The sequence below is a fragment of the Coccinella septempunctata genome, chromosome 2 (assembly GCF_907165205.1).
Source record: "Coccinella septempunctata chromosome 2, icCocSept1.1, whole genome shotgun sequence".
In the NCBI taxonomy this organism is placed as follows: Eukaryota; Metazoa; Arthropoda; class Insecta; order Coleoptera; family Coccinellidae; genus Coccinella; species Coccinella septempunctata.
In genome coordinates, this window is record NC_058190.1 from 45072052 (window position 1) to 45093881 (window position 21830).

At 35.4% G+C, this 21830-nt stretch overlaps 1 protein-coding gene across 3 annotated transcripts; it reads right to left on the reverse strand.

Moving 5' to 3' along the window:
- Positions 1-13271: 13271 nt before the first annotated feature.
- LOC123307819 (protein phosphatase 1B) lies at positions 13272-21082 on the reverse strand. Of its 3 annotated transcripts, none has more exons than XM_044890266.1 (8): positions 20663-20823; positions 20173-20531; positions 19618-19907; positions 19331-19555; positions 19110-19227; positions 16233-16335; positions 15991-16058; positions 13272-14560 (listed from the first exon to the last, which is right to left on the reverse strand). In XM_044890266.1, the coding sequence occupies exons 2-8, from the start codon at positions 20468-20470 to the stop codon at positions 14547-14549; spliced, it is 1116 nt and encodes a 371-aa protein (XP_044746201.1). In that variant the 5' UTR covers positions 20471-20531; positions 20663-20823; the 3' UTR covers positions 13272-14546. The 3 variants fall into 3 exon arrangements, with proteins under 3 accessions (XP_044746201.1, XP_044746200.1, XP_044746199.1); XM_044890265.1 differs by lacking the exons at positions 13272-14560; positions 20663-20823 and adding exons at positions 15666-15925; positions 20933-21082; XM_044890264.1 differs by lacking the exon at positions 13272-14560 and adding an exon at positions 15666-15925.
- Between the last annotated feature and the right edge of the window lie 748 nt (positions 21083-21830).

Here is a 21830-nt window from a genome sequence, read left to right on the forward strand (position 1 = left end):
TGAGTGACCGGTAGAAAGTTTCTTCCGACTTTTCGAATGAATTATTGTCTCTTTTCCGGCTATAATTGCTTTTATATCTTCTCAGGCGTTCTGCATACAGACTTAGCTTTTGCTTCAGAGTGTCGAGGCAGTGATGAGCTGTAGCATTCTCCGTCTCTCGTTCTGTGTGTGTTCTGTTTCTATCCATGATTTCTTTGGCAGCTTTCACAACCTTCCTTCCGCGATTCCCGTTCAAGTACTCCGTCAGTCGTCCAATGTCTCTTCTTAGTCTCTCTGTTTTGTGTTGAAGACGTTTCTGCCATGGTGGCGCATATAATTTGTGTAATTTTGGACCATCGTTGTTCGTTCGGCGAATTTTTGCCCCTATTGTTTTAGCCGTCGTTAGCGCTGCACAGTAAAAAACTAGATGAAGATATTCCAATGAACTTCCATTCTGTAGGTACTCAGGTAAAACGTCATTATTCAAGATGTCGATTATGAGTGACAGTTTCTTGGATGTATTGAGTCGGGGAGGTGCTATTCGATGAAGAGGATCTGTTCCTTCCAGTTCGGCAAAGTATCTCCTCATCTCAGAGTCAACTTGTCGGTAGAGCTCTTCCCTATCGTCCTGGTGTTCTGCCTCACTTGGGTTGCAAGATGGACTTTCAGCGTCAATTTCTTCTGGCTGTTGTTGCCCAGGCATGTGAATCTCATCAGAGGAGTTGGTGTCGCTCTCTGTTACTGGCGGACGATGAAGTTCTTGTTTAATTGCGTCGATTCTGGCCATTAGTATTAGTTCATTACTCAGAATAACGCGGTACTGGTCTGTCACCCGTTGTTCAGTGACATTGAGATTTGGGTAGGCGTTGCAGAATTCCTCATGGAGCCTTTTCCTATAGTTGTTCGTGTTCTGCCCTAGTCCCGTGATGGAGTTATATATGCGCACAATAGTTTCATTCATGGACGTTGTCCACTTCATGCGCTTTCTAACTAACCCCGCTTGGGTGAGCACTGGCTGAATATCCTGTGCAGCACCTTCAGCGGTTCGAGTCGGCAATTGAATTGGACTGGCTGGTTGCTGTTGTTGCTTTGGAGCTGTAGCTTCTTTTGCAGCAGGAGCCCGCTTCCTCAACATCCTGCCACCGACGTCCCGCATGCTGTCATGTCCAGCGCCGGCTCCAGACATGCCCTAATAATATTATTATTATTATTATTGGTGGAATGGTTCTTTCTGATCTACCTCATCTTAAAAAAAGACTAATTCTTGAATTCACCCTGTATTTGTTAGAAAACAATGAAGGGAAACAGATGCACAAGCTCTATGATGAGTGTTACACTGCCACAACCTAATTTTCTGACGGTCGTTCAAAAAATCCCAACAGGAGCACTTTCTGCAGCAAACGGCGCTTACGACCCCATCTCCCACGCCAATAATCCATATTCCCGATAGAAATATCCGTCAGAATTCTCAATTCAATTCGTCGAAAGCACTAAACCTGATGGCTTCGATCCGGATCGGCACGTATGAAACGGTTTTGGAAGCTGCACGCTGGCCAGCACATGGTGGCCGGTCATTTTCAGTTCAGTGGCCATTTCAGTAACCAAATGGAACTTTTCAATATTCGAACGGTGTCGTCGGCGGACTCTGAGGTCCCTTTCATTTCCACCTCTCCCCGGCGAGAGCACGTTCAGCAGGAATGGAGACAAAAGCACCCCTTCGGCCGTTATTCCACTCTTTTTTCTTGGGTCATATCGATTTCGGCTAATGGGAAAGTTTATTCGTGTAGCTGGACCAGTTTTCATTGATATGGTCAGTCGTCTTTAGGAATAGGAATATACAAACAGAATTTTTCATTCAAAATGAACTTTTAAAATTTAAGAATGTAGATGTTTTCCGGAGATTCATATAAATATTTTTTTCGAATACATAAGCTTATAACGATTATAGAAATATCTTCTAGTTTAACGTGTAAAAGTTTTTCTTCAAGTTGAATAATTATTTGTCCATGTGTGTAGGAAATGTTTTCATCTCTTCAATTCTATTTTAAATGAGATCAAAAGGTTCTATTAAAAGTCGAGTTTTGTTCAAGACAAGTTTCATTTGATGACGATGCCAACGGAATCCTTTCGGGATGCTGATAGCCAGAGTGCGATAACTCGTTTTCTCTCAAGGTACCTTACTTTTCCACTGGAACTGGGAAGTAGTAAAACAAACAAAATTATTTTCTCCTAAACTGGGCCAGTTATTGGAAATTTTGGTATGAAAATATAGGTTTTCGAACACGCTGAATCCATTGCGAACAATTTCGAGAGCCTATCTCCCTTCGTTTAGATTTTCACCTCCGAAATGCCATTTTTACAAAAATTACAAATTTCAATATGCGATATCTCCTGATTTATTCGTCTGATCCATTTAGGATTTCCAGTTTTATAATCAGCATTGCCAAGGCTTCCACCCAAGCACAAAAACTCGATTTCGAAAATCTTGATTTTTTTGGGTCAAAAATGAGTAAGGGGTTAGACCCCCCAAAAATGATCTATTTGCACCTCTGCCTAAAAATGAGGTTGTCCTACTATTGACCTAGGATATGGAGTGCATAGAAGTTGTTTAGTAGATTCCAAAAAACCAAACAGTTCACGGTTCGATACACAATTGAACTTCAGAGAGCCATTCAAACTGAACTCGAAAATGAAAAGTGGAAAAAGAAAAAATCCGATTTTCTTGTAAACAGTGTTGGATATCCGAAAGTTTGGTATGAAATTATAGGTTTTCGAATACGCTGAATCTATTCCAATCAGTTTCGTGAGCCTATCTCCCTTCGTTTAGATTTTCATCTTTGAAATGGCATTTTTTCAAAAATTACAAATTTCAATCTGCGATATCTCCTGATTTATTCGTCTGATTCAATTGGGATTTCCGGTTTTATAATCAGCATTGCCAAGGCTTCCACCCAAGCACAAAAACTCGATTTCGAAAATCTCGATTTTTTGGGTCAAAAATGAGCAAGGGGTTAGACCCCCCAAAAATGACCTATTTGCTCCTCTGCCTAAAAATTTGGATGTCCTACTATTGTCCTAGGATATGGAGTGCATAGAAGTTGTTTAGTTGATTCCAGAAATCCAAACAGTTCACGGTTCGATACACAATTGAACTTCAGAGAGCCATTCAAACTGAACTCGAAAATGAAAAGTGGAAAAAGAAAAAATCCGATTTTCTTGTAAACAGTGTTGGATATCCGAAAGTTTGGTATGAAAATATAGGTTTTCGAATAGGCTGAATCTATTCCAATCAGTTTCGTGAGCCTATCTCCCTTCGTTTAGATTTTCATCTTTGAAATGGCATTTTTTCAAAAATTGCAATTTTCAATCTGCGATATCTCCTGATTTATTCGTCTGATTCAATTGGGATTTCCGGTTTTATAATCAGCATTGCCAAGGCTTCCACCCAAGCACAAAAACTCGATTTCGAAAATCTCGATTTTTTGGGTCAAAAATGAGCAAGGGGTTAGACCCCCCCAAAAATGACCTATTTGCTCCTCTGCCTAAAAATTTGGATGTCCTACTATTGTCCTAGGATATGGAGTGCATAGAAGTTGTTTGGTTGATTCCAGAAATCCAAACAGTTCACGGTTCGATACACAATTGAACTTCAGAGAGCCATTCAAACTGAACTCGAAAATGAAAAGTGGAAAAAGAAAAAATCCGATTTTCTTGTTAACAGTGTTGGATATCCGAAAGTTTGGTATAAAAATATAGGTTTTCGAATACGCTGAATCTATTCCAATCAGTTTCGTGAGCTTATCTTCCTTCGTTTAGATTTTCATCTTTGAAATGGCATTTTTTCAAAAATTGCAAATTTAAATCTGCGATATCTCCTTATTTATTCGTCTGATTCAATTGGGATTTCCGGTATTATAATCAGCATTGCCAAGGCTTCCACCCAAGCACAAAAACTCGATTTCGAAAATATCGATTTTTCGGGTCAAAAATGAGCAAGGGGTTAGACCCCCAAAAATGACCTATTTGCTCCTCTGCCTAAAAATTTGGATGTCCTACTATTGTCCTAGGATATGGAGTGCATAGAAGTTGTTTAGTAGATTCCAGAAATCCAAACAGTTCACGGTTCGATACACAATTGAACTTCAGAGAGCCATTCAAACTGAACTCGAAAATGAAAAGTGGAAAAAAAAATCCGATTTTCTTGTAAACAGTGTTGGATATCCGAAAGTTTGGTATGAAAATATAGGTTTTCGAATACGCTGAATCTATTCCAATCAGTTTCGTGAGCCTATCTCCCTTCGTTTAGATTTTCATCTCTGAAATGGCATTTTTTCAAAAATTACTAATTTCAATCTGCGATATCTCCTGATTTATTCGTCTGATTCAATTGGGATTTTAGGTTTTATAATCAGCATTGCCAAGGCTTCCACCCAAGCACAAAAACTTGATTTCGAAAATCTCGATTTTTTGGGTCAAAAATGAGCAAGGGGTTAGACCCCCAAAAATGACCTATTTGCACCTCTGCCTAAAAATGAGGTTGTCCTACTATTGTCCTAGGATATGGAGTGCATAGAAGTTGTTTAGTAGATTCCAGAAATCCAAACAGTTCACGGTTCGATACACAATTGAACTTCAGAGACCCATTTAAAGTGAACTCGAAAATGAAAAGTGGAAAAAGAAAAAATCCGATTTTCTTCTAAAGAGTGTTCAATATCCGAAAGGTTGGTATGAAAATATAGGTTTTCGAATACGCTGAATCTATTCCAATCAGTTTCGTGAGCCTATCTCCCTTCGTTTAGATTTTTATCTCTGAAATGGCATTTTTTCAAAAATTGCAAATTTCAATCTGCGATATCTCCTGATTTATTCGTCTGATTCAATTGGGATTTCCGGTTTTATAATCAGCATTGCCAAGGCTTCCACCCAAGCATAAGAACTCGATTTCGAAAATCTCGATTTTTTGGGTCAAAAATGAGCAAGGGGTTAGACCCCCCAAAAATGACCTATTTGCTCCTCTGCCTGAAAATTTGGATATCCTACTATTGTCCTAGGATATGGAGTGCATAGAAGTTGTTTAGTAGATTCCAGAAATCCAAACAGTTCACGGTTCGATACACAATTGAACTTCAGAGAGCCATTCAAACTGAACTCGAAAATGAAAAGTGGAAAAAGAAAAAATCCGATTTTCTTGTAAACAGTGTTGGATATCCGAAAGTTTGGTATGGAAATATAGGTTTTCGAATACGCTGAATCTATTCCAATCAGTTTCGTGAGCCTATCTCCCTTCGTTTAGATTTTCATCTTTGAAATGGCATTTTTTCAAAAATTACAAATTTCAATCTGCGATATCTCCTGATTTATTCGTCTGATTCAATTGGGATTTCCGGTTTTATAATCAGCATTGCCAAGGCTTCCACCCAAGCACAAAAACTCGATTTCGAAAATCTCGATTTTTTGGGTCAAAAATGAGCAAGGGGTTAGACCCCCCCAAAAATGACCTATTTGCTCCTCTGCCTAAAAATTTGGATGTCCTACTATTGTCCTAGGATATGGAGTGCATAGAAGTTGTTTGGTTGATTCCAGAAATCCAAACAGTTCACGGTTCGATACACAATTGAACTTCAGAGAGCCATTCAAACTGAACTCGAAAATGAAAAGTGGAAAAAGAAAAAATCCGATTTTCTTGTTAACAGTGTTGGATATCCGAAAGTTTGGTATAAAAATATAGGTTTTCGAATACGCTGAATCTATTCCAATCAGTTTCGTGAGCTTATCTTCCTTCGTTTAGATTTTCATCTTTGAAATGGCATTTTTTCAAAAATTGCAAATTTAAATCTGCGATATCTCCTTATTTATTCGTCTGATTCAATTGGGATTTCCGGTATTATAATCAGCATTGCCAAGGCTTCCACCCAAGCACAAAAACTCGATTTCGAAAATATCGATTTTTCGGGTCAAAAATGAGCAAGGGGTTAGACCCCCAAAAATGACCTATTTGCTCCTCTGCCTAAAAATTTGGATGTCCTACTATTGTCCTAGGATATGGAGTGCATAGAAGTTGTTTAGTAGATTCCAGAAATCCAAACAGTTCACGGTTCGATACACAATTGAACTTCAGAGAGCCATTCAAACTGAACTCGAAAATGAAAAGTGGAAAAAAAAATCCGATTTTCTTGTAAACAGTGTTGGATATCCGAAAGTTTGGTATGAAAATATAGGTTTTCGAATACGCTGAATCTATTCCAATCAGTTTCGTGAGCCTATCTCCCTTCGTTTAGATTTTCATCTCTGAAATGGCATTTTTTCAAAAATTACTAATTTCAATCTGCGATATCTCCTGATTTATTCGTCTGATTCAATTGGGATTTTAGGTTTTATAATCAGCATTGCCAAGGCTTCCACCCAAGCACAAAAACTTGATTTCGAAAATCTCGATTTTTTGGGTCAAAAATGAGCAAGGGGTTAGACCCCCCAAAAATAACCTATTTGCTCCTCTGCCTAAAAATTTGGATGTCCTACTATTGTTCTAGTATATGGAGTGCATAGAAGTTGTTTAGTAGATTCCAGAAATCCAAACAGTTCACGGTTCGATACACAATTGAACTTCAGAGAGCCATTCAAACTGAACTCGAAAATGAAAAGTGGAAAAAGAAAAAATCCGATTTTCTTGTATACAGTGTTGGATATCCGAAAGTTTGGTATGAAAATATAAGTTTTGGAACACGCTGAATCTATTGCAAGCAATTTTGAGAGCCTATCTCCCTTCGTTTAGATTTTCACCTCCGAAATGGCATTTTTTGAAAAATTGCCAATTTCAATATGCGATATCTCCTGATTTCTTCGTCTGATCCAATTAGGATTTCCAGTTTTATAATCAGCATTGCCAAGGCTTCCACCCAAGCACAAAAATTCGATTTCGAAAATCTTAATTTTTTGGGTCAAAAATGAGCAAGGGGTTAGACCCCCAAAAATGACCTATTTGCACCTCTGCCTAAAAATGAGGTTGTCCTACTATTGTCCTAGGATATGGAGTGCATAGAAGTTGTTTAGTAGATTCCAGAAATCCAAACAGTTCACGGTTCGATACACAATTGAACTTCAGAGACCCATTTAAAGTGAACTCGAAAATGAAAAGTGGAAAAAGAAAAAATCCGATTTTCTTCTAAAGAGTGTTCAATATCCGAAAGGTTGGTATGAAAATATAGGTTTTCGAATACGCTGAATCTATTCCAATCAGTATCGTGAGCCTATCTCCCTTCGTTTAGATTTTTATCTCTGAAATGGCATTTTTTCAAAAATTGCAAATTTCAATCTGCGATATCTCCTGATTTATTCGTCTGATTCAATTGGGATTTCCGGTTTTATAATCAGCATTGCCAAGGCTTCCACCCAAGCATAAGAACTCGATTTCGAAAATCTCGATTTTTTGGGTCAAAAATGAGCAAGGGGTTAGACCCCCCAAAAATGACCTATTTGCTCCTCTGCCTGAAAATTTGGATATCCTACTATTGTCCTAGGATATGGAGTGCATAGAAGTTGTTTAGTAGATTCCAGAAATCCAAACAGTTCACGGTTCGATACACAATTGAACTTCAGAGAGCCATTCAAACTGAACTCGAAAATGAAAAGTGGAAAAAGAAAAAATCCGATTTTCTTGTAAACAGTGTTGGATATCCGGAAGTTTGGTATGGAAATATAGGTTTTCGAATACGCTGAATCTATTCCAATCAGTTTCGTGAGCCTATCTCCCTTCGTTTAGATTTTCATCTTTGAAATGGCATTTTTTCAAAAATTACAAATTTCAATCTGCGATATCTCCTGATTTATTCGTCTGATTCAATTGGGATTTCCGGTTTTATAATCAGCATTGCCAAGGCTTCCACCCAAGCATAAGAACTCGATTTCTAAAATCTCGATTTTTTGGGTCAAAAATGAGCAAGGGGTTAGACCCCCCAAAAATGACCTATTTGCTCCTCTGCCTAAAAATTTGGATGTCCTACTATTGTCCTAGGATATGGAGTGCATAGAAGTTGTTTAGTAGATTCCAGAAATCCAAACAGTTCACGGTTCGATACACAATTGAACTTCAGAGAGCCATTCAAACTGAACTCGAAAATGAAAAGTGGAAAAAAAAAAAATCCGATTTTCTTCTAAAGAGTGTTCAATATCCGAAAGGTTGGTATGAAAATATAGGTTTTCGAATACGCTGAATCTATTCCAATCAGTTTCGTGAGCCTATCTCCCTTCGTTTAGATTTTTATCTCTGAAATGGCATTTTTTCAAAAATTGCAAATTTCAATCTGCGATATCTCCTGATTTATTCGTCTGATTCAATTGGGATTTCCGGTTTTATAATCAGCATTGCCAAGGCTTCCACCCAAGCACAAAAACTCGATTTCGAAAATCTCGATTTTTTGGGTCAAAAATGAGCAAGGGGTTAGACCCCCCAAAAATGACCTATTTGCTCCTCTGCCTGAAAATTTGGATATCCTACTATTGTCCTAGGATATGGAGTGCATAGAAGTTGTTTAGTAGATTCCAGAAATCCAAACAGTTCACGTTTCGATACACAATTGAACTTCAGAGAGCCATTCATACTGAACTCGAAAATGAAAAGTGGAAAAAGAAAAAATCCGATTTTCTTGTAAACAGTGTTGGATATCCGAAAGTTTGGTATGAAAATATAGGTTTTCGAATACGCTGAATCTATTCCAATAAGTTTCGTGAGCCTATCTACCTCCGTTTAAATTTTCATCTTCGAAATGGCAATTTTTCAAAAATTGCAAATTCAAATCTGCGATATCTCCTGATTTATTCGTCTAATTCAATTGGGATTTCCAGTTTTATAATCAGCATTGCCAAGGCTTTCACCCAAGCATAAAAACTCGATTTCGAAAATCTCGATTTTTTGGGTCAAAAATGAGCAAGGGGTTAGACCCCCCAAAAATGACCTATTTGCTCCTCTGCCTAAAAATTTGGATGTCCTACTATTGTCCTAGGATATGGAGTGCATAGAAGTTGTTTAGTAGATTCCAGAAAACCAAACAGTTCACGGTTCGACACACAATTGAACTTCAGAGAGCCATTCAAAGTGAACTCGAAAATGAAAAGTGGAAAAATAAAAAATCCTATTTTCTTGTAAACAGTGTTGGATATCCGAAAGTTTGGTATGAAAATATAGGTTTTCGAACAAGCTGAATCCATTGCGAGCAATTTCGAGAGCCTATCTCCCTTCGTTTAGATTTTCACCTCCGAAATGGCATTTTTACAAAAATTGCAAATTTCAATATGCGATATCTCCTGATTTCTTCGTCTGATCCAATTAGAATTTCCAGTTTTATAATCAGCATTGCCAAGGCTTCCACCCAAGCACAAAAATTCGATTTCGAAAATCTTAATTTTTTGGGTCAAAAATGAGCAAGGGTTTAGACCCCCAAAAATGACCTATTTGCTCTTCTGCCTAAAAATTTGGATGTCCTACTATTGTCCTAGGATATGGAGTGCATAGAAGTTGTTTAGTAGATTCCAGAAATCCAAACAGTTCACGGTTCGATACACAATTGAACTTCAGAGAGCCATTCAAACTGAACTCGAAAATGAAAAGTGGAAAAAGAAAAAATCCGATTTTCTTGTAAACAGTGTTGGATATCCGAAAGTTTGGTATGAAAATATAGGTTTTCGAATACGCTGAATCTATTCCAATCAGTTTCGTGAGCCTATCTCCCTTCGTTTAGATTTTCATCTTTGAAATGGCTTTTTTTCAAAAATTGCAAATTTCAATCTGCGATATCTGCTGATTTATTCGTCTGATTCAATTGGGATTTCCGGTTTTATAATCAGCATTGCCAAGGCTTCCACCCAAGCACAAAAACTCGATTTCGAAAATCTCGATTTTTTGGGTCAAAAATGAGCAAGGGGTTTGACCCCCCAAAAATGACCTATTTGCTCCTCTGCCTAAAAATTTGGATGTCCTACTATTGTTCTAGGATATGGAGTGCATAGAAGTTGTTTAGTAGATTCCAGAAATCCAAACAGTTCACGGTTCGATACACAATTGAACTTCAGAGAGCCATTCAAACTGAACTCGAAAATGAAAAGTGGAAAAAGAAAAAATCCGATTTTCTTGTAAACAGTGTTGGATATCCGAAAGTTTGGTATGAAAATATAGGTTTTCGAACAAGCTGAATCCATTGCGAGCAATTTCGAGAGCCTATCTCCCTTCGTTTAGATTTTCACCTCCGAAATGGCATTTTTACAAAAATTGCAAATTTCAATATGCGATATCTCCTGATTTCTTCGTCTGATCCAATTAGGATTTCCAGTTTTATAATCAGCATTGCCAAGGCTTCCACCCAAGCACAAAAATTCGATTTCGAAAATTTTAATTTTTTGGGTCAAAAATGAGCAAGGGGTTAGACCCCCCAAAATTGACCTATTTGCACCTCTGCCTAAAAATGAGGTTGTCCTACTATTGTCCTAGGATATGGAGTGCATAGAAGTTGTTTAGTAGATTCCAAAAAACCAAACAGTTCACGGTTCGATACACAATTGAACTTCAGAGAGCCATTAAAACTGAACTCGAAAATGAAAAGTGGAAAAAGAAAAAATCCGATTTTCTTGTAAACAGTGTTGGATATCCGAAAGTTTGGTATGAAAATATAGGTTTTCGAACAAGCTGAATCCATTGCGAGCAATTTCGAGAGCCTATCTCCCTTCGTTTAGATTTTCACCTCCGAAATGGCATTTTTACAAAAATTGCAAATTTCAATATGCGATATCTCCTGATTTCTTCGTCTGATCCAATTAGGATTTCCAGTTTTATAATCAGCATTGCCAAGGCTTCCACCCAAGCACAAAAATTCGATTTCGAAAATTTTAATTTTTTGGGTCAAAAATGAGCAAGGGGTTAGACCCCCCAAAATTGACCTATTTGCACCTCTGCCTAAAAATGAGGTTGTCCTACTATTGTCCTAGGATATGGAGTGCATAGAAGTTGTTTAGTAGATTCCAAAAAACCAAACAGTTCACGGTTCGATACACAATTGAACTTCAGAGAGCCATTAAAACTGAACTCGAAAATGAAAAGTGGAAAAAGAAAAAATCCGATTTTCTTGTAAACAGTGTTGGATATCCGAAAGTTTGGTATGAAAATATAGGTTTTCGAACAAGCTGAATCCATTGCGAGCAATTTCGAGAGCCTATCTCCCTTCGTTTAGATTTTCACCTCCGAAATGGCATTTTTACAAAAATTGCAAATTTCAATATGCGATATCTCCTGATTTCTTCGTCTGATCCAATTAGGATTTCCAGTTTTATAATCAGCATTGCCAAGGCTTCCACCCAAGCACAAAAATTCGATTTCGAAAATTTTAATTTTTTGGGTCAAAAATGAGCAAGGGGTTAGACCCCCCAAAATTGACCTATTTGCACCTCTGCCTAAAAATGAGGTTGTCCTACTATTGTCCTAGGATATGGAGTGCATAGAAGTTGTTTAGTAGATTCCAGAAATCCAAACAGTTCACGGTTCGATACACAATTGAACTTCAGAGAGCCATTCAAACTGAACTCGAAAATGAAAAGTGGAAAAAGAAAAAATCCGATTTTCTTGTAAACAGTGTTGGATATCCGAAAGTTTGGTATGAAAATATAGGTTTTCGAATACGCTGAATCTATCCAATCAATTTCGTGAGCCTATCTCCCTTCGTTTAGATTTTCATCTTTGAAATGGCTTTTTTTCAAAAATTGCAAATTTCAATCTGCGATATCTGCTGATTTATTCGTCTGATTCAATTGGGATTTCCGGTTTTATAATCAGCATTGCCAAGGCTTCCACCCAAGCACAAAAACTCGATTTCGAAAATCTCGATTTTTTGGGTCAAAAATGAGCAAGGGGTTAGAACCCCAAAAATGACCTATTTGCTCCTCTGCCTAAAAATTTGGATGTCCTACTATTGTCCTAGGATATGGAGTGCATAGAAGTTGTTTAGTAGATTCCAGAAATCCAAACAGTTCACGGTTCGATACACAATTGAACTTCAGAGAGCCATTCAAACTGAACTCGAAAATGAAAAGTGGAAAAAGAAAAAATCCGATTTTCTTGTAAACAGTGTTGGATATCCGAAAGTTTGGTATGAAAATATAGGTTTTCGAATACGCTGAATCTATCCAATCAGTTTCGTGAGCCTATCTCCCTTCGTTTAGATTTTCATCTTTGAAATGGCATTCTTTCAAAAATTGCAAATTTCACTTGAGAATTCGTCAAGACCGAATGGTTGCGCCGAGATGGATGAAATCTTGAGATTTATTACAAGAAGAGTGGCTCTTTCAGAAGATGTACAACATTCGGATCTACGATGATTTTCCTGGAAGATACGAGACTCGAAAGTTGACCTTCGAAAAATTCCCAAAAAGTTGGGTTCAGTTGAAACTTCCTCAAGATCGAACGGTTGCGCCGGGGTGGATGAAATCAAACAACCATAACTGATAGAGCACGTGCTACAGCGCCAGTAGAAGAAGGTTTTTTTAATTCTTTCGGTGTAAGAAGGCAGCATCTCAGCCCTTGCAGAATGGCATTCAGCGTCTTCGAGATGTCGCAGTAACTAAGAGTATCGTGGACAAGGAAATAGTTATGGCAAATATATGTGTCGTTCTTTGAAATAAGAAACCCGGAAAATTAACGTGTGTACGTTGGATTCAATCACGCGTTTGATTTCTCGTCTTTAATTCATGATAGAGCGATTATCCATATCAAATCAACTGAAACGACTGTTTCTAGTTGTTTCAATATATAATCCGATGGCATTTGAATTTCTCCCCTATATAATTATCTATTCATGAAGAAAACCAACTTGCAATCAAAACGGCGGTTTCAATATCATGATGGATGACTTAAAAAGTGCATTCCCTATCATTCCAGTTATGATTGCGTTATAGACCCACACATATAATTCCAATATTACGTCATCGTATCATTTGCGGAGAAGAAACCAAGAAATGTAGGTGTAGTGGCAGGAGCTGTGTACTGTGAACACACAATCGTAACAATTACACACAAAAGCGAATTCGAATTGAGAATCTCGAAATCAACGAAAAACCTTATGAAACATAACTTCAACCCTGCGAACCTCCTAACTTTGAATAAAATCATTAAAAAAATGACAGTTTTTTGTTGTAACAGATCGTCGTGCGAAGATATTCATTACTTTTTCTGGGAGTAGAGTGAAGTTGAGGAAAAAAAGAACCTCCTTTCACAAACAGACAGTTGGATATAACGCTAAGGAAACTGCAGAAAATACAAAGATATCTTTATTAACTTTACATTTCACTTCAAACAAATGCCTATATCGAAAATTTACAATAAACAATTTTCATTTGTAAGTTTGATTGAGCTAATCTACTATTCAAAACTGAGGAGAAAATGAAGTAATTTAATGACTAGTGATAAAAAATCTGGAACTAGAAATCTAACATCAATCTGACAACTGCACACAACCTATTGAGAATATTATAACACTTTAAGAAAATACAAAATACGCACTTATTCCACATTCGATAAACTTTACAAATAAAAATTACCAACTATGAAATTCTCGACAAAACCAAAGGTCTTCAATTTGATTCAAGTTTTTTCAGAGAACACAATCAAAATCAACTAGGAATGAATTCTCATAAGTATTTGTGCAAAAACCATTAACCATACCGCAATTCAAGTCGCAACGTTCATAATCTTTGGGAAAAAATAACAAATAAATAACTATTAATGAAGTTATTGTACAGACATCTTGGAGATTGGTAGATTCTCAGGTAGTAGAGCAATAAGTGTTGAAATTTGTGTTATCAAATAGAAATACGAAAATCTGGGTTCGAAAAATATGTTGAAAAGGTCATTTTGAAACTTTTTCAACACTTATTGTAGGAAAGTTTTGCATATTTCAACGACAAAGATACATGGATTGATGAAGTCACAAAATTATGCAACATATATCTCTTGGAATATTAAACCTGGCTGTTTTTTAGTGTGGCACCTTCAAAACAGCACTGCCAATTTTTCAGGACCAAAGAGAATGTTGATGATGCAACAGTTAACAAATTTCACAGATAAGTCAATTTCTTGCCAGAAAATATACCATTATATCCAGAGAATAAATTCTCTCCAAGTAAAAAGTTATAGTTATTAGTTTTGACTAATTATATACACAATATTCATTACAGATATACTTTGTGGTATTATTGATGTTTTTTTTAAATATATTCTGGGTACAGCAAAAATATTTCTCAGCTCAAGAAGACAAAGGATATATGGAATTAAATTTTTCAGATTTTACAAAACATAAAAGATTCAATTATTACGTTAACTGAATTTCAATAGAGTCAGACCTAAATTAAATAGTAATCGAAAATTTTTTCGATAGTAATTTTATTTTCTGAAATTTATTTCATATCAAACACATAAAAACATATAGTTCATCGGTATCAACAAATTGGCACTAGTTTAGACATATCCTCTTGATGAGAGCTGATAAATGGTTGATGAAGAGAAAGTTCGAATTCATCTTCCCAGAGTTCATTCAGAGTAGTCCATCTTGAAAAAGAAAATGATTTCAGTTTCAGAACACTTATTATTGAACCGATCTGATTGAGAAAGTATTTTTTATTGATGACTCCTATTTGTCTAACTATCAAAATATGGTTGAATAGGAGGGACAAAATATGAGCCAGATAATTTAATTTTTTTTTAACAAAAAAAAAGAAACGAAACGTACGTCTCCCATGAAATGAAAATATGTATTAAAAGCATTAAAAATATTAAGATCATGATTCTCATAAATAAAATCCTTAAATATTAAATATTGTTTAGTGTTTTATTGAAAAAAACTGGCAATTCAACGTGTAACTCTGAAATCAATATAAAAAATTGTTTTATACATGTGATGACAAATGAAATGAAATGAAATGATGTAAGTGATGGGATGCTTTTTGGGGTGTTTAAGTCTAATCTTTTATTTGTGAAAAAATTTTATGGAACTTTGGTAACCTAAACATAAGTTTTGAAGAATTTTATTCAAAATATGTCAGAATAAAAATACTGTCATTTTCTGATATCTTAAATGCTTCAACGAGACTCACTTTTTAAATAATGAGAGGATATCTGGGTAAAAACAATCAGTTTGACTGATCCGATGTTTCGATCAATGTGAAATCCTAATTGGGATTCTGCAATAAATGATCCAGAACTAGTCAGTGATGAAAACAATGACTAAAACATACCGTTAAAAATATTGGAGAAAAAATTTCTGTGTTCAATTTGCGAAACATGTTTCTTTTCAAATATTTCTCACTTAGTCTATTTCTGTTTCAACTTATTTCTCTTCTCTGAATTTTGATCATTGTTACTGACTTTCTAATTATGGATCATTAGTTTTGGAGCCCTGAAGAAGATTTAATATAAATCGAAACTTTGGCATTCTGTTAAATTAAGTTTCAAAATACTAATTCATTAGTTGAAAAAATCTCACAGAATATTTCAAGAAAGTGACATTATTTTAAATGAAATTGATCTGGGAAACATATAACATTTGTGAATAACAAGGAAGGGCGTTAACCAAAATTCACTTCATGAAATTGATTTTGGAAAGGAATTGATTGGAGTTGATAACTGATACATTTTGGAAAAAAAATTAAAAGCATTGATAATAAAAATTTATTAGAACTTATTCAGTAAATAAGTTCATATTTAGGGAACTTGACCATTTTTTCAAAGACAATTGATTGAGAAAATACTAACAATAATCAGTAATAATATTACATCAAATACACAGCTTCATTTTTAAATATATATAATTCTAATGTAAAGAAACCTGACATTGAAGGTATTAGTTTACCCCTGAAGATATGTAATGAGATGGATCTGATTTGTGTATGTGGCTTTAATTTCTTGGAAAAGAATCTAGAAATGGTAGGAAAATGACTTGGTTATTATCAATTATCGTTTTAATGGGCTATCTATATTACCAATAATTATTACAGAGTCAGCCTGCTTGGGACAAAGTTCACTGTAGATTTTCATCATTAAAGTTCCCCTGAAAATAAAAAACAGATTCAAAATCAAGAAAAAGCATACATATCAAATTGTAAACAACAAAATATACTGGATGGTTTAAAATGGAGTGTTTACTTCTCGTCAAAATCGAAGTGTAACAGAAAACTAATATATTTTTACAAACTTTGACAATGACATTGCAAAAATCACTTACTTCGAAGCTAGCCCTCCTCCGGGTGGTAACCCTTCTAAACCAAGGGCTTTGAGCTTCATAACCAAATTTCCCCATTCAATGTCATTCTCCTGCTGGACAATCTCTGCAAAGAAAAACAGAAAGATTTCAATAAAACACATCTGAGATCAAACAGTCGTTTATTCAAACAAACCGTTTATAACAAGAGAACAAGGGACCAAATGATGTCAGTATCAACGACAACATCGAAGTCGCAAAGAAAATATTGTCAACGAGGTCAAGTACGCATTATTGTCGTTCATACTAAATAGTTCTATCTAAACTCTTGGGAAACAGACAAAAAGGTGAACAACATCAATAAAAACAAACCTAACAATTTCAAAATGGAGATCCTAAACAACTCGAACATGTCGAGTACTAATATTTGGACAACAACAATAAAAGATTTGGGGGTAAAATGAGTTTTCATTAAATTTGTATTCGATAGATTGTGACTAGAAACAAGAAGATATATCTAATATTCCGAAAATGTTCAATATTGGAATAGATAGTTGTTTAACTTGAATATGGAAAATTTACTTTCAGATAAATTGGTCATTAAAACTTCTCAGGAATCGTACACTTGAAAGTCATAATACAGATTCCACACCATTTCCAAGTGTAATTCAGAAATTCAGAATAGTCGATTTTATTTCAGAAATTCTCATTTGAAATTGAGTTGTCTCATTCATTTCAGAAACCGTCAATTTTAATTCTGATCAGTCATTTTCAGAAAGTATCAATTGAAGTGTAAAAAATGGAAAGTTCATGAATTAAACTGATTTCTTTCTAAATTACAGTTCGAATTTTCTGGAAAAAATTGACCCTTTTTACACCAGAAAACGATGTAGATATGTAATAATTCATTCATTTTGAGTCGTCACACACTTTTTTAAAGTGTAGAATTTATATAAAGAAATGTGATTCTGAAGTATTCGTATTATGACTCTCAGGTGTACAAAATTCACTTATCTACTATTTGAAATTCTTGACTAAAGAAAAGGTGAACACTGAGTGGTGAAAGGAAGGAACACTTATACGATAGTTGGATTAATAATACTATCACAATGTGCAGATTTCGATAAAAAAAATCATACACTTTTTCGCTTCTGAAGACAAAATATTATTCGACTTCTCTTTCGATATGAGTTATTCCTGTAAATATTGATAATAAAAAGCCTATTTTCATGAAGTGTAGGAGTTGAAACTCAAGAGAAGAGGCAGATTCATCACCAAAAACAATCCAGATATAAACAGGTTAAAGTAAAATTAACTCAATTAAAAACGCTGAAAACGTGTCTTAGGAGATGTTGGAGATATTTCCGACCGAAGTTATTTATTAGAATTTCAATTTATGCGTCTTGAAATAACAAATTGGTAGAGATAGGCTTTGTTTTTTTTTCAACAAGCATTCTTCTGTCAAATAATAATAATGGTTTGTTTTTAATATCTTTAAATCAATCAATGTCACAACCTGCATCTTGCTTGTGAACTGGCACATTTGAATAAGGAAAGTTTGGCTTAGTCGACATATAATTATTGAGTTTTAGGATTTTGCTCTCATTTAAACCAGCCTATATATGCCCAATGAATGAATAATAACTTAAGGGAAAAAAAAATTTAAACCAGTTTTCTGTAATGAGAAAAAGAGGTTAACTGATATCGATGGTAGATAAGGTATTGCAATTGTGATAGATTATTTCACCAATGGAAATACCTAGGTTTTAAATATTTATCACAGGGAATGTTACCACTACTAATGCACAGGAATAATGAAAGTCCATGTTAATACATTCACTGAAAAGAGCACCTAAAAATTCAAGACTTGTAGCCATTTTCAATAAATCAATTAATAAGTATTTATTGCGCTTATGAATATAAGCTTTTGTAGAAGAAATGAATTGCTTTCTTCCAGTTCCAACTTTCAAAAAGGTTTGCAAAATGACTAGTAAATTTGTTACTCTGAAAAACAATCAACAACAGATAACAATAGTGTATAAATAAAATTTTCGAAAATAAAAATAAATATAACGTCAACAATAATACTGCACATAACTGAAAAATACTGAACGATCGTAAAATTGGGGTTGAAATGGTACTCGAAGGCCGTATATTATCACCGCTTTCTGATATGCACAAAGATTCATTTCTGGAAAATTGAATGGACCAACTAAAATCTTCAACAGGCTCAGAAGTAGATGATTATTCATCTAATTTACAGTGTCCACCTGGCAGTGCCCATTAGAAGTTTACGAAGAAATAATATACGAGATCTGTTAAATTTTGTACACAGACATAAGACATGATCTTTTTTAAATATTTGCAAGGATTTATGGCCGAGAATTAGAATTTGCATATTTTAAAGAGGAAGGTCCAACATTTATTTTTCTGTAAACTTGTAATGGACACTCCTGGTATAAGACCCTGTATAATCAAATTTTGGAAAGTAGTTCTCGCCCACTGGATAAAATATTTGTAACAAATTCATAACATTCAAATAAAAAACCTGAAGAACTTAGTTAACGGAACAAGTAAGCCAAACAGCATCAAGGTTTTCTTCCTAATTGACAATGACTAGATTGACTAGAATTACATTATTGCTATATATTCTGGCACATTCTAAGATATCGCAGACAACTGCAATTAGGTGGTGTACCATTTATTGCAACTAATACGAGCAGATTATTAATTCAGGGGATACGCAAAGAAATGAATCAAAGTTATCAGAAAACAATATCTTTGAAAGAGCAGAAAAAGGGGGGCAGTTACGAGCCATGTTATCATTCTAAATATCAATCGATTCTTATGTGAAATCGTCAGCGAAATCGTAATTTCGGCAAGGTAAAAATTTAAGACAACCTCTGATCCTCCTTTCAATGGTGGCATCTAGCTCCTTTTCAGCTTCAATTGCCTCCGCAGTAGGTGTAGGTGCTCCAGGAAATACGACTAACACAATACTCATATTGTCTCTGCTCCCCTGTAACAAAAACAAAATAGTCAGCAACCGCATCAACTCATATTTTCTTATTATTATTCATCTTCTTAGCCTCAAAAGGACTTGCTAACAAAAAACTACTCACTTTGTACAAACATGTGTCTATGACTTGACTGGTAACTTCATTCAGGTTTTCAGTGACTAATAGACGATTATGTATATATTGGCATAAGTCTTCATTACTCATCACATCCCAAACACCATCACAGGCTAAAACTAAAAACTCATCTTGCTTATCATCACGATCTCTGACAAATATATCCGGTTCCGGAGAAACCAACTGTTCACAAGGACCCCTACCCTCAACATTCTGAAAAAAAAAACATCTGATAGACTCCACAGCTTCAATCTTGAACATGATCATGCACCAACCTTGTAATCATAGTCTCCTAAAGCTCGGCTTACGGCCAAACTGCCATTTACCCTTGAGATCATGACTGATCCGCCAGCTTTGACGATACGGTCCAGTTCTGTGGGCAATCCTGGTTTGTGGTCTTGAGTGGAAAATACCGGTTCGCCTTGACGGCATAACACAGCCCTAGAGTCGCCACAGTTCGCAATGTAAATGAGTCGGGGAGAGATAAAAGCGCACACTGCTGTTGTGCCACTCCTATCTTCACCCGATGATAATTCAGGTAACGAGCGCATTTGGTTATCTAATTCTGAAATTCCAACGGTTAAGAATCAGTCTGAAGTGTACACAATTCCTTAATCATAGAAAAGCTTTCTGATAATGACGTTCTATTCAGTTCACTAGGAACTCTTTAATTACAGATTTACAAATTTGAAGAATGTATCCTTTTTCTATGAATGTTAGGTGAGCTTGAGCCACCAACTTACAGGAGCAGAATATATCTTTGTAATAGTAAATTTAATATGTTCAATTACCGAAGTTCAGAAGCTATTTGATATACTTGTATATGTTACCTAAAAATCCGTTATGAATTCCCTTCTTTGTGTCCTCCTGGAATTCATCTGTAGCCATAATCGCTTCCAGTAAATGAGAAGCACAATGCTTTGATACTCCGGCACCAGCATGTCCATCGAATACTGCGAAATAAGACCAGTTTTTGAGTTCGCCTTCACCTAACTGTGTTTTGGCCATATGAGCATCCTCCATCTCCAATCTCCATCCCTGCATGCTAGCAACCCCATATTTGAGACCATTGCCTTCGCCACTCTCCAAAAGCTTTTCCGTCAATGGTTTGTCAAGAAAGGCTCCCATTGTATAATTTATTCAAAACTTTCTTGTACAGAACGTTATTTACAGCATAAATCCCACATTGCTGAAAAAATGTTATGTAAATATTGCTCAGCAATCAAGGACTTGCACCTGATTCGCACTACTTTCAATCAGGATGTAAAAACTGTCTCATAATATAACGTTTAACGTTTTGAACTGTCATCTACAACTCACCGTTATTTCTACCAGATTATCCTAAAATCATTTTCTTTTTTATTTAGTGCAACATATATTTTTTATAAACAATAAACTAATAAACATACAATAAATTATACTAATGGCGGTTATTATAGAACACGCTTGCGTACAGCTAAAAATAGAAGCTCAAATGACGTAATTTTCGTCCAATAAGCACAGTACCTGTTCGATGCTCCAAATTTGTACATTCATTCACGCAAATTCAAATTGAAAACGGATTACCTATATTATGTGCAATAATCTTACCTCAGAATCAATTCAGTTACTAACTGTAAGCGAAGATGCTTTATTTTTAGAAAACTCACATTGGATAACATAACATAGAGAAAATGCTGATTGCTGAAGTCAGCTGATTTGAAAAGTTCCGCTTATAAAAACATTCTGCAGATGGCAGAAGTGGTTGTGATTTCGATTTCGATTTCATTCATATTCGATTCATTCACGGCATCCATAATCCATATCAAAGGCACACTTCAGCTTTCAGAGAGCTAACGGTGTGGTATTTCTAAAATATCATTATTTATTTCAATTTCACCATTGAATTCAATTCTGCCATTCGATCATGCTGGATCCCGCGCGAAAAACTGGATATTTCTGTCAACTGGCATAGACGAGTTCAAATTGGCGCGAATAATCTACGAATTCAAGAATGAAGAATGTGAATGCCGTAGATCCTCTATCTACGGTAAATACTTTGGAATTATCAATGGCTATTGATGAACATTTCAATATCTCAATACCTCGCTACACCAACTTCTGGTGAATATACCTAATAGCAATTTCCTTATGATCAGTCTGTTCTTCTAAATATGAAGTTTGATAGATAATGGATCATAAATCACAACATGTGATTCACAAGTGATTAATGAAGGATAGAAAATAAGCGAAGGTTCGTTAATCACAAGTGAAAAAACGCATAGATGATGGATAAATATATTTTTCAAAATCAAAAATATGCTTTAATTTTTGCATCGCTCCCTTTGGTGGACCACTGATTATGACCTCTCTGTTTTGTTGTGATTGATGAAGATTGAAAATCTAAACTTCTTGGATGATTTGAAAATTTTCTGCTGATATTTCACCTGATTTTATGCTAAACAACTAAAAAGCACACTATATCTATATATAATATATATGCTAACAA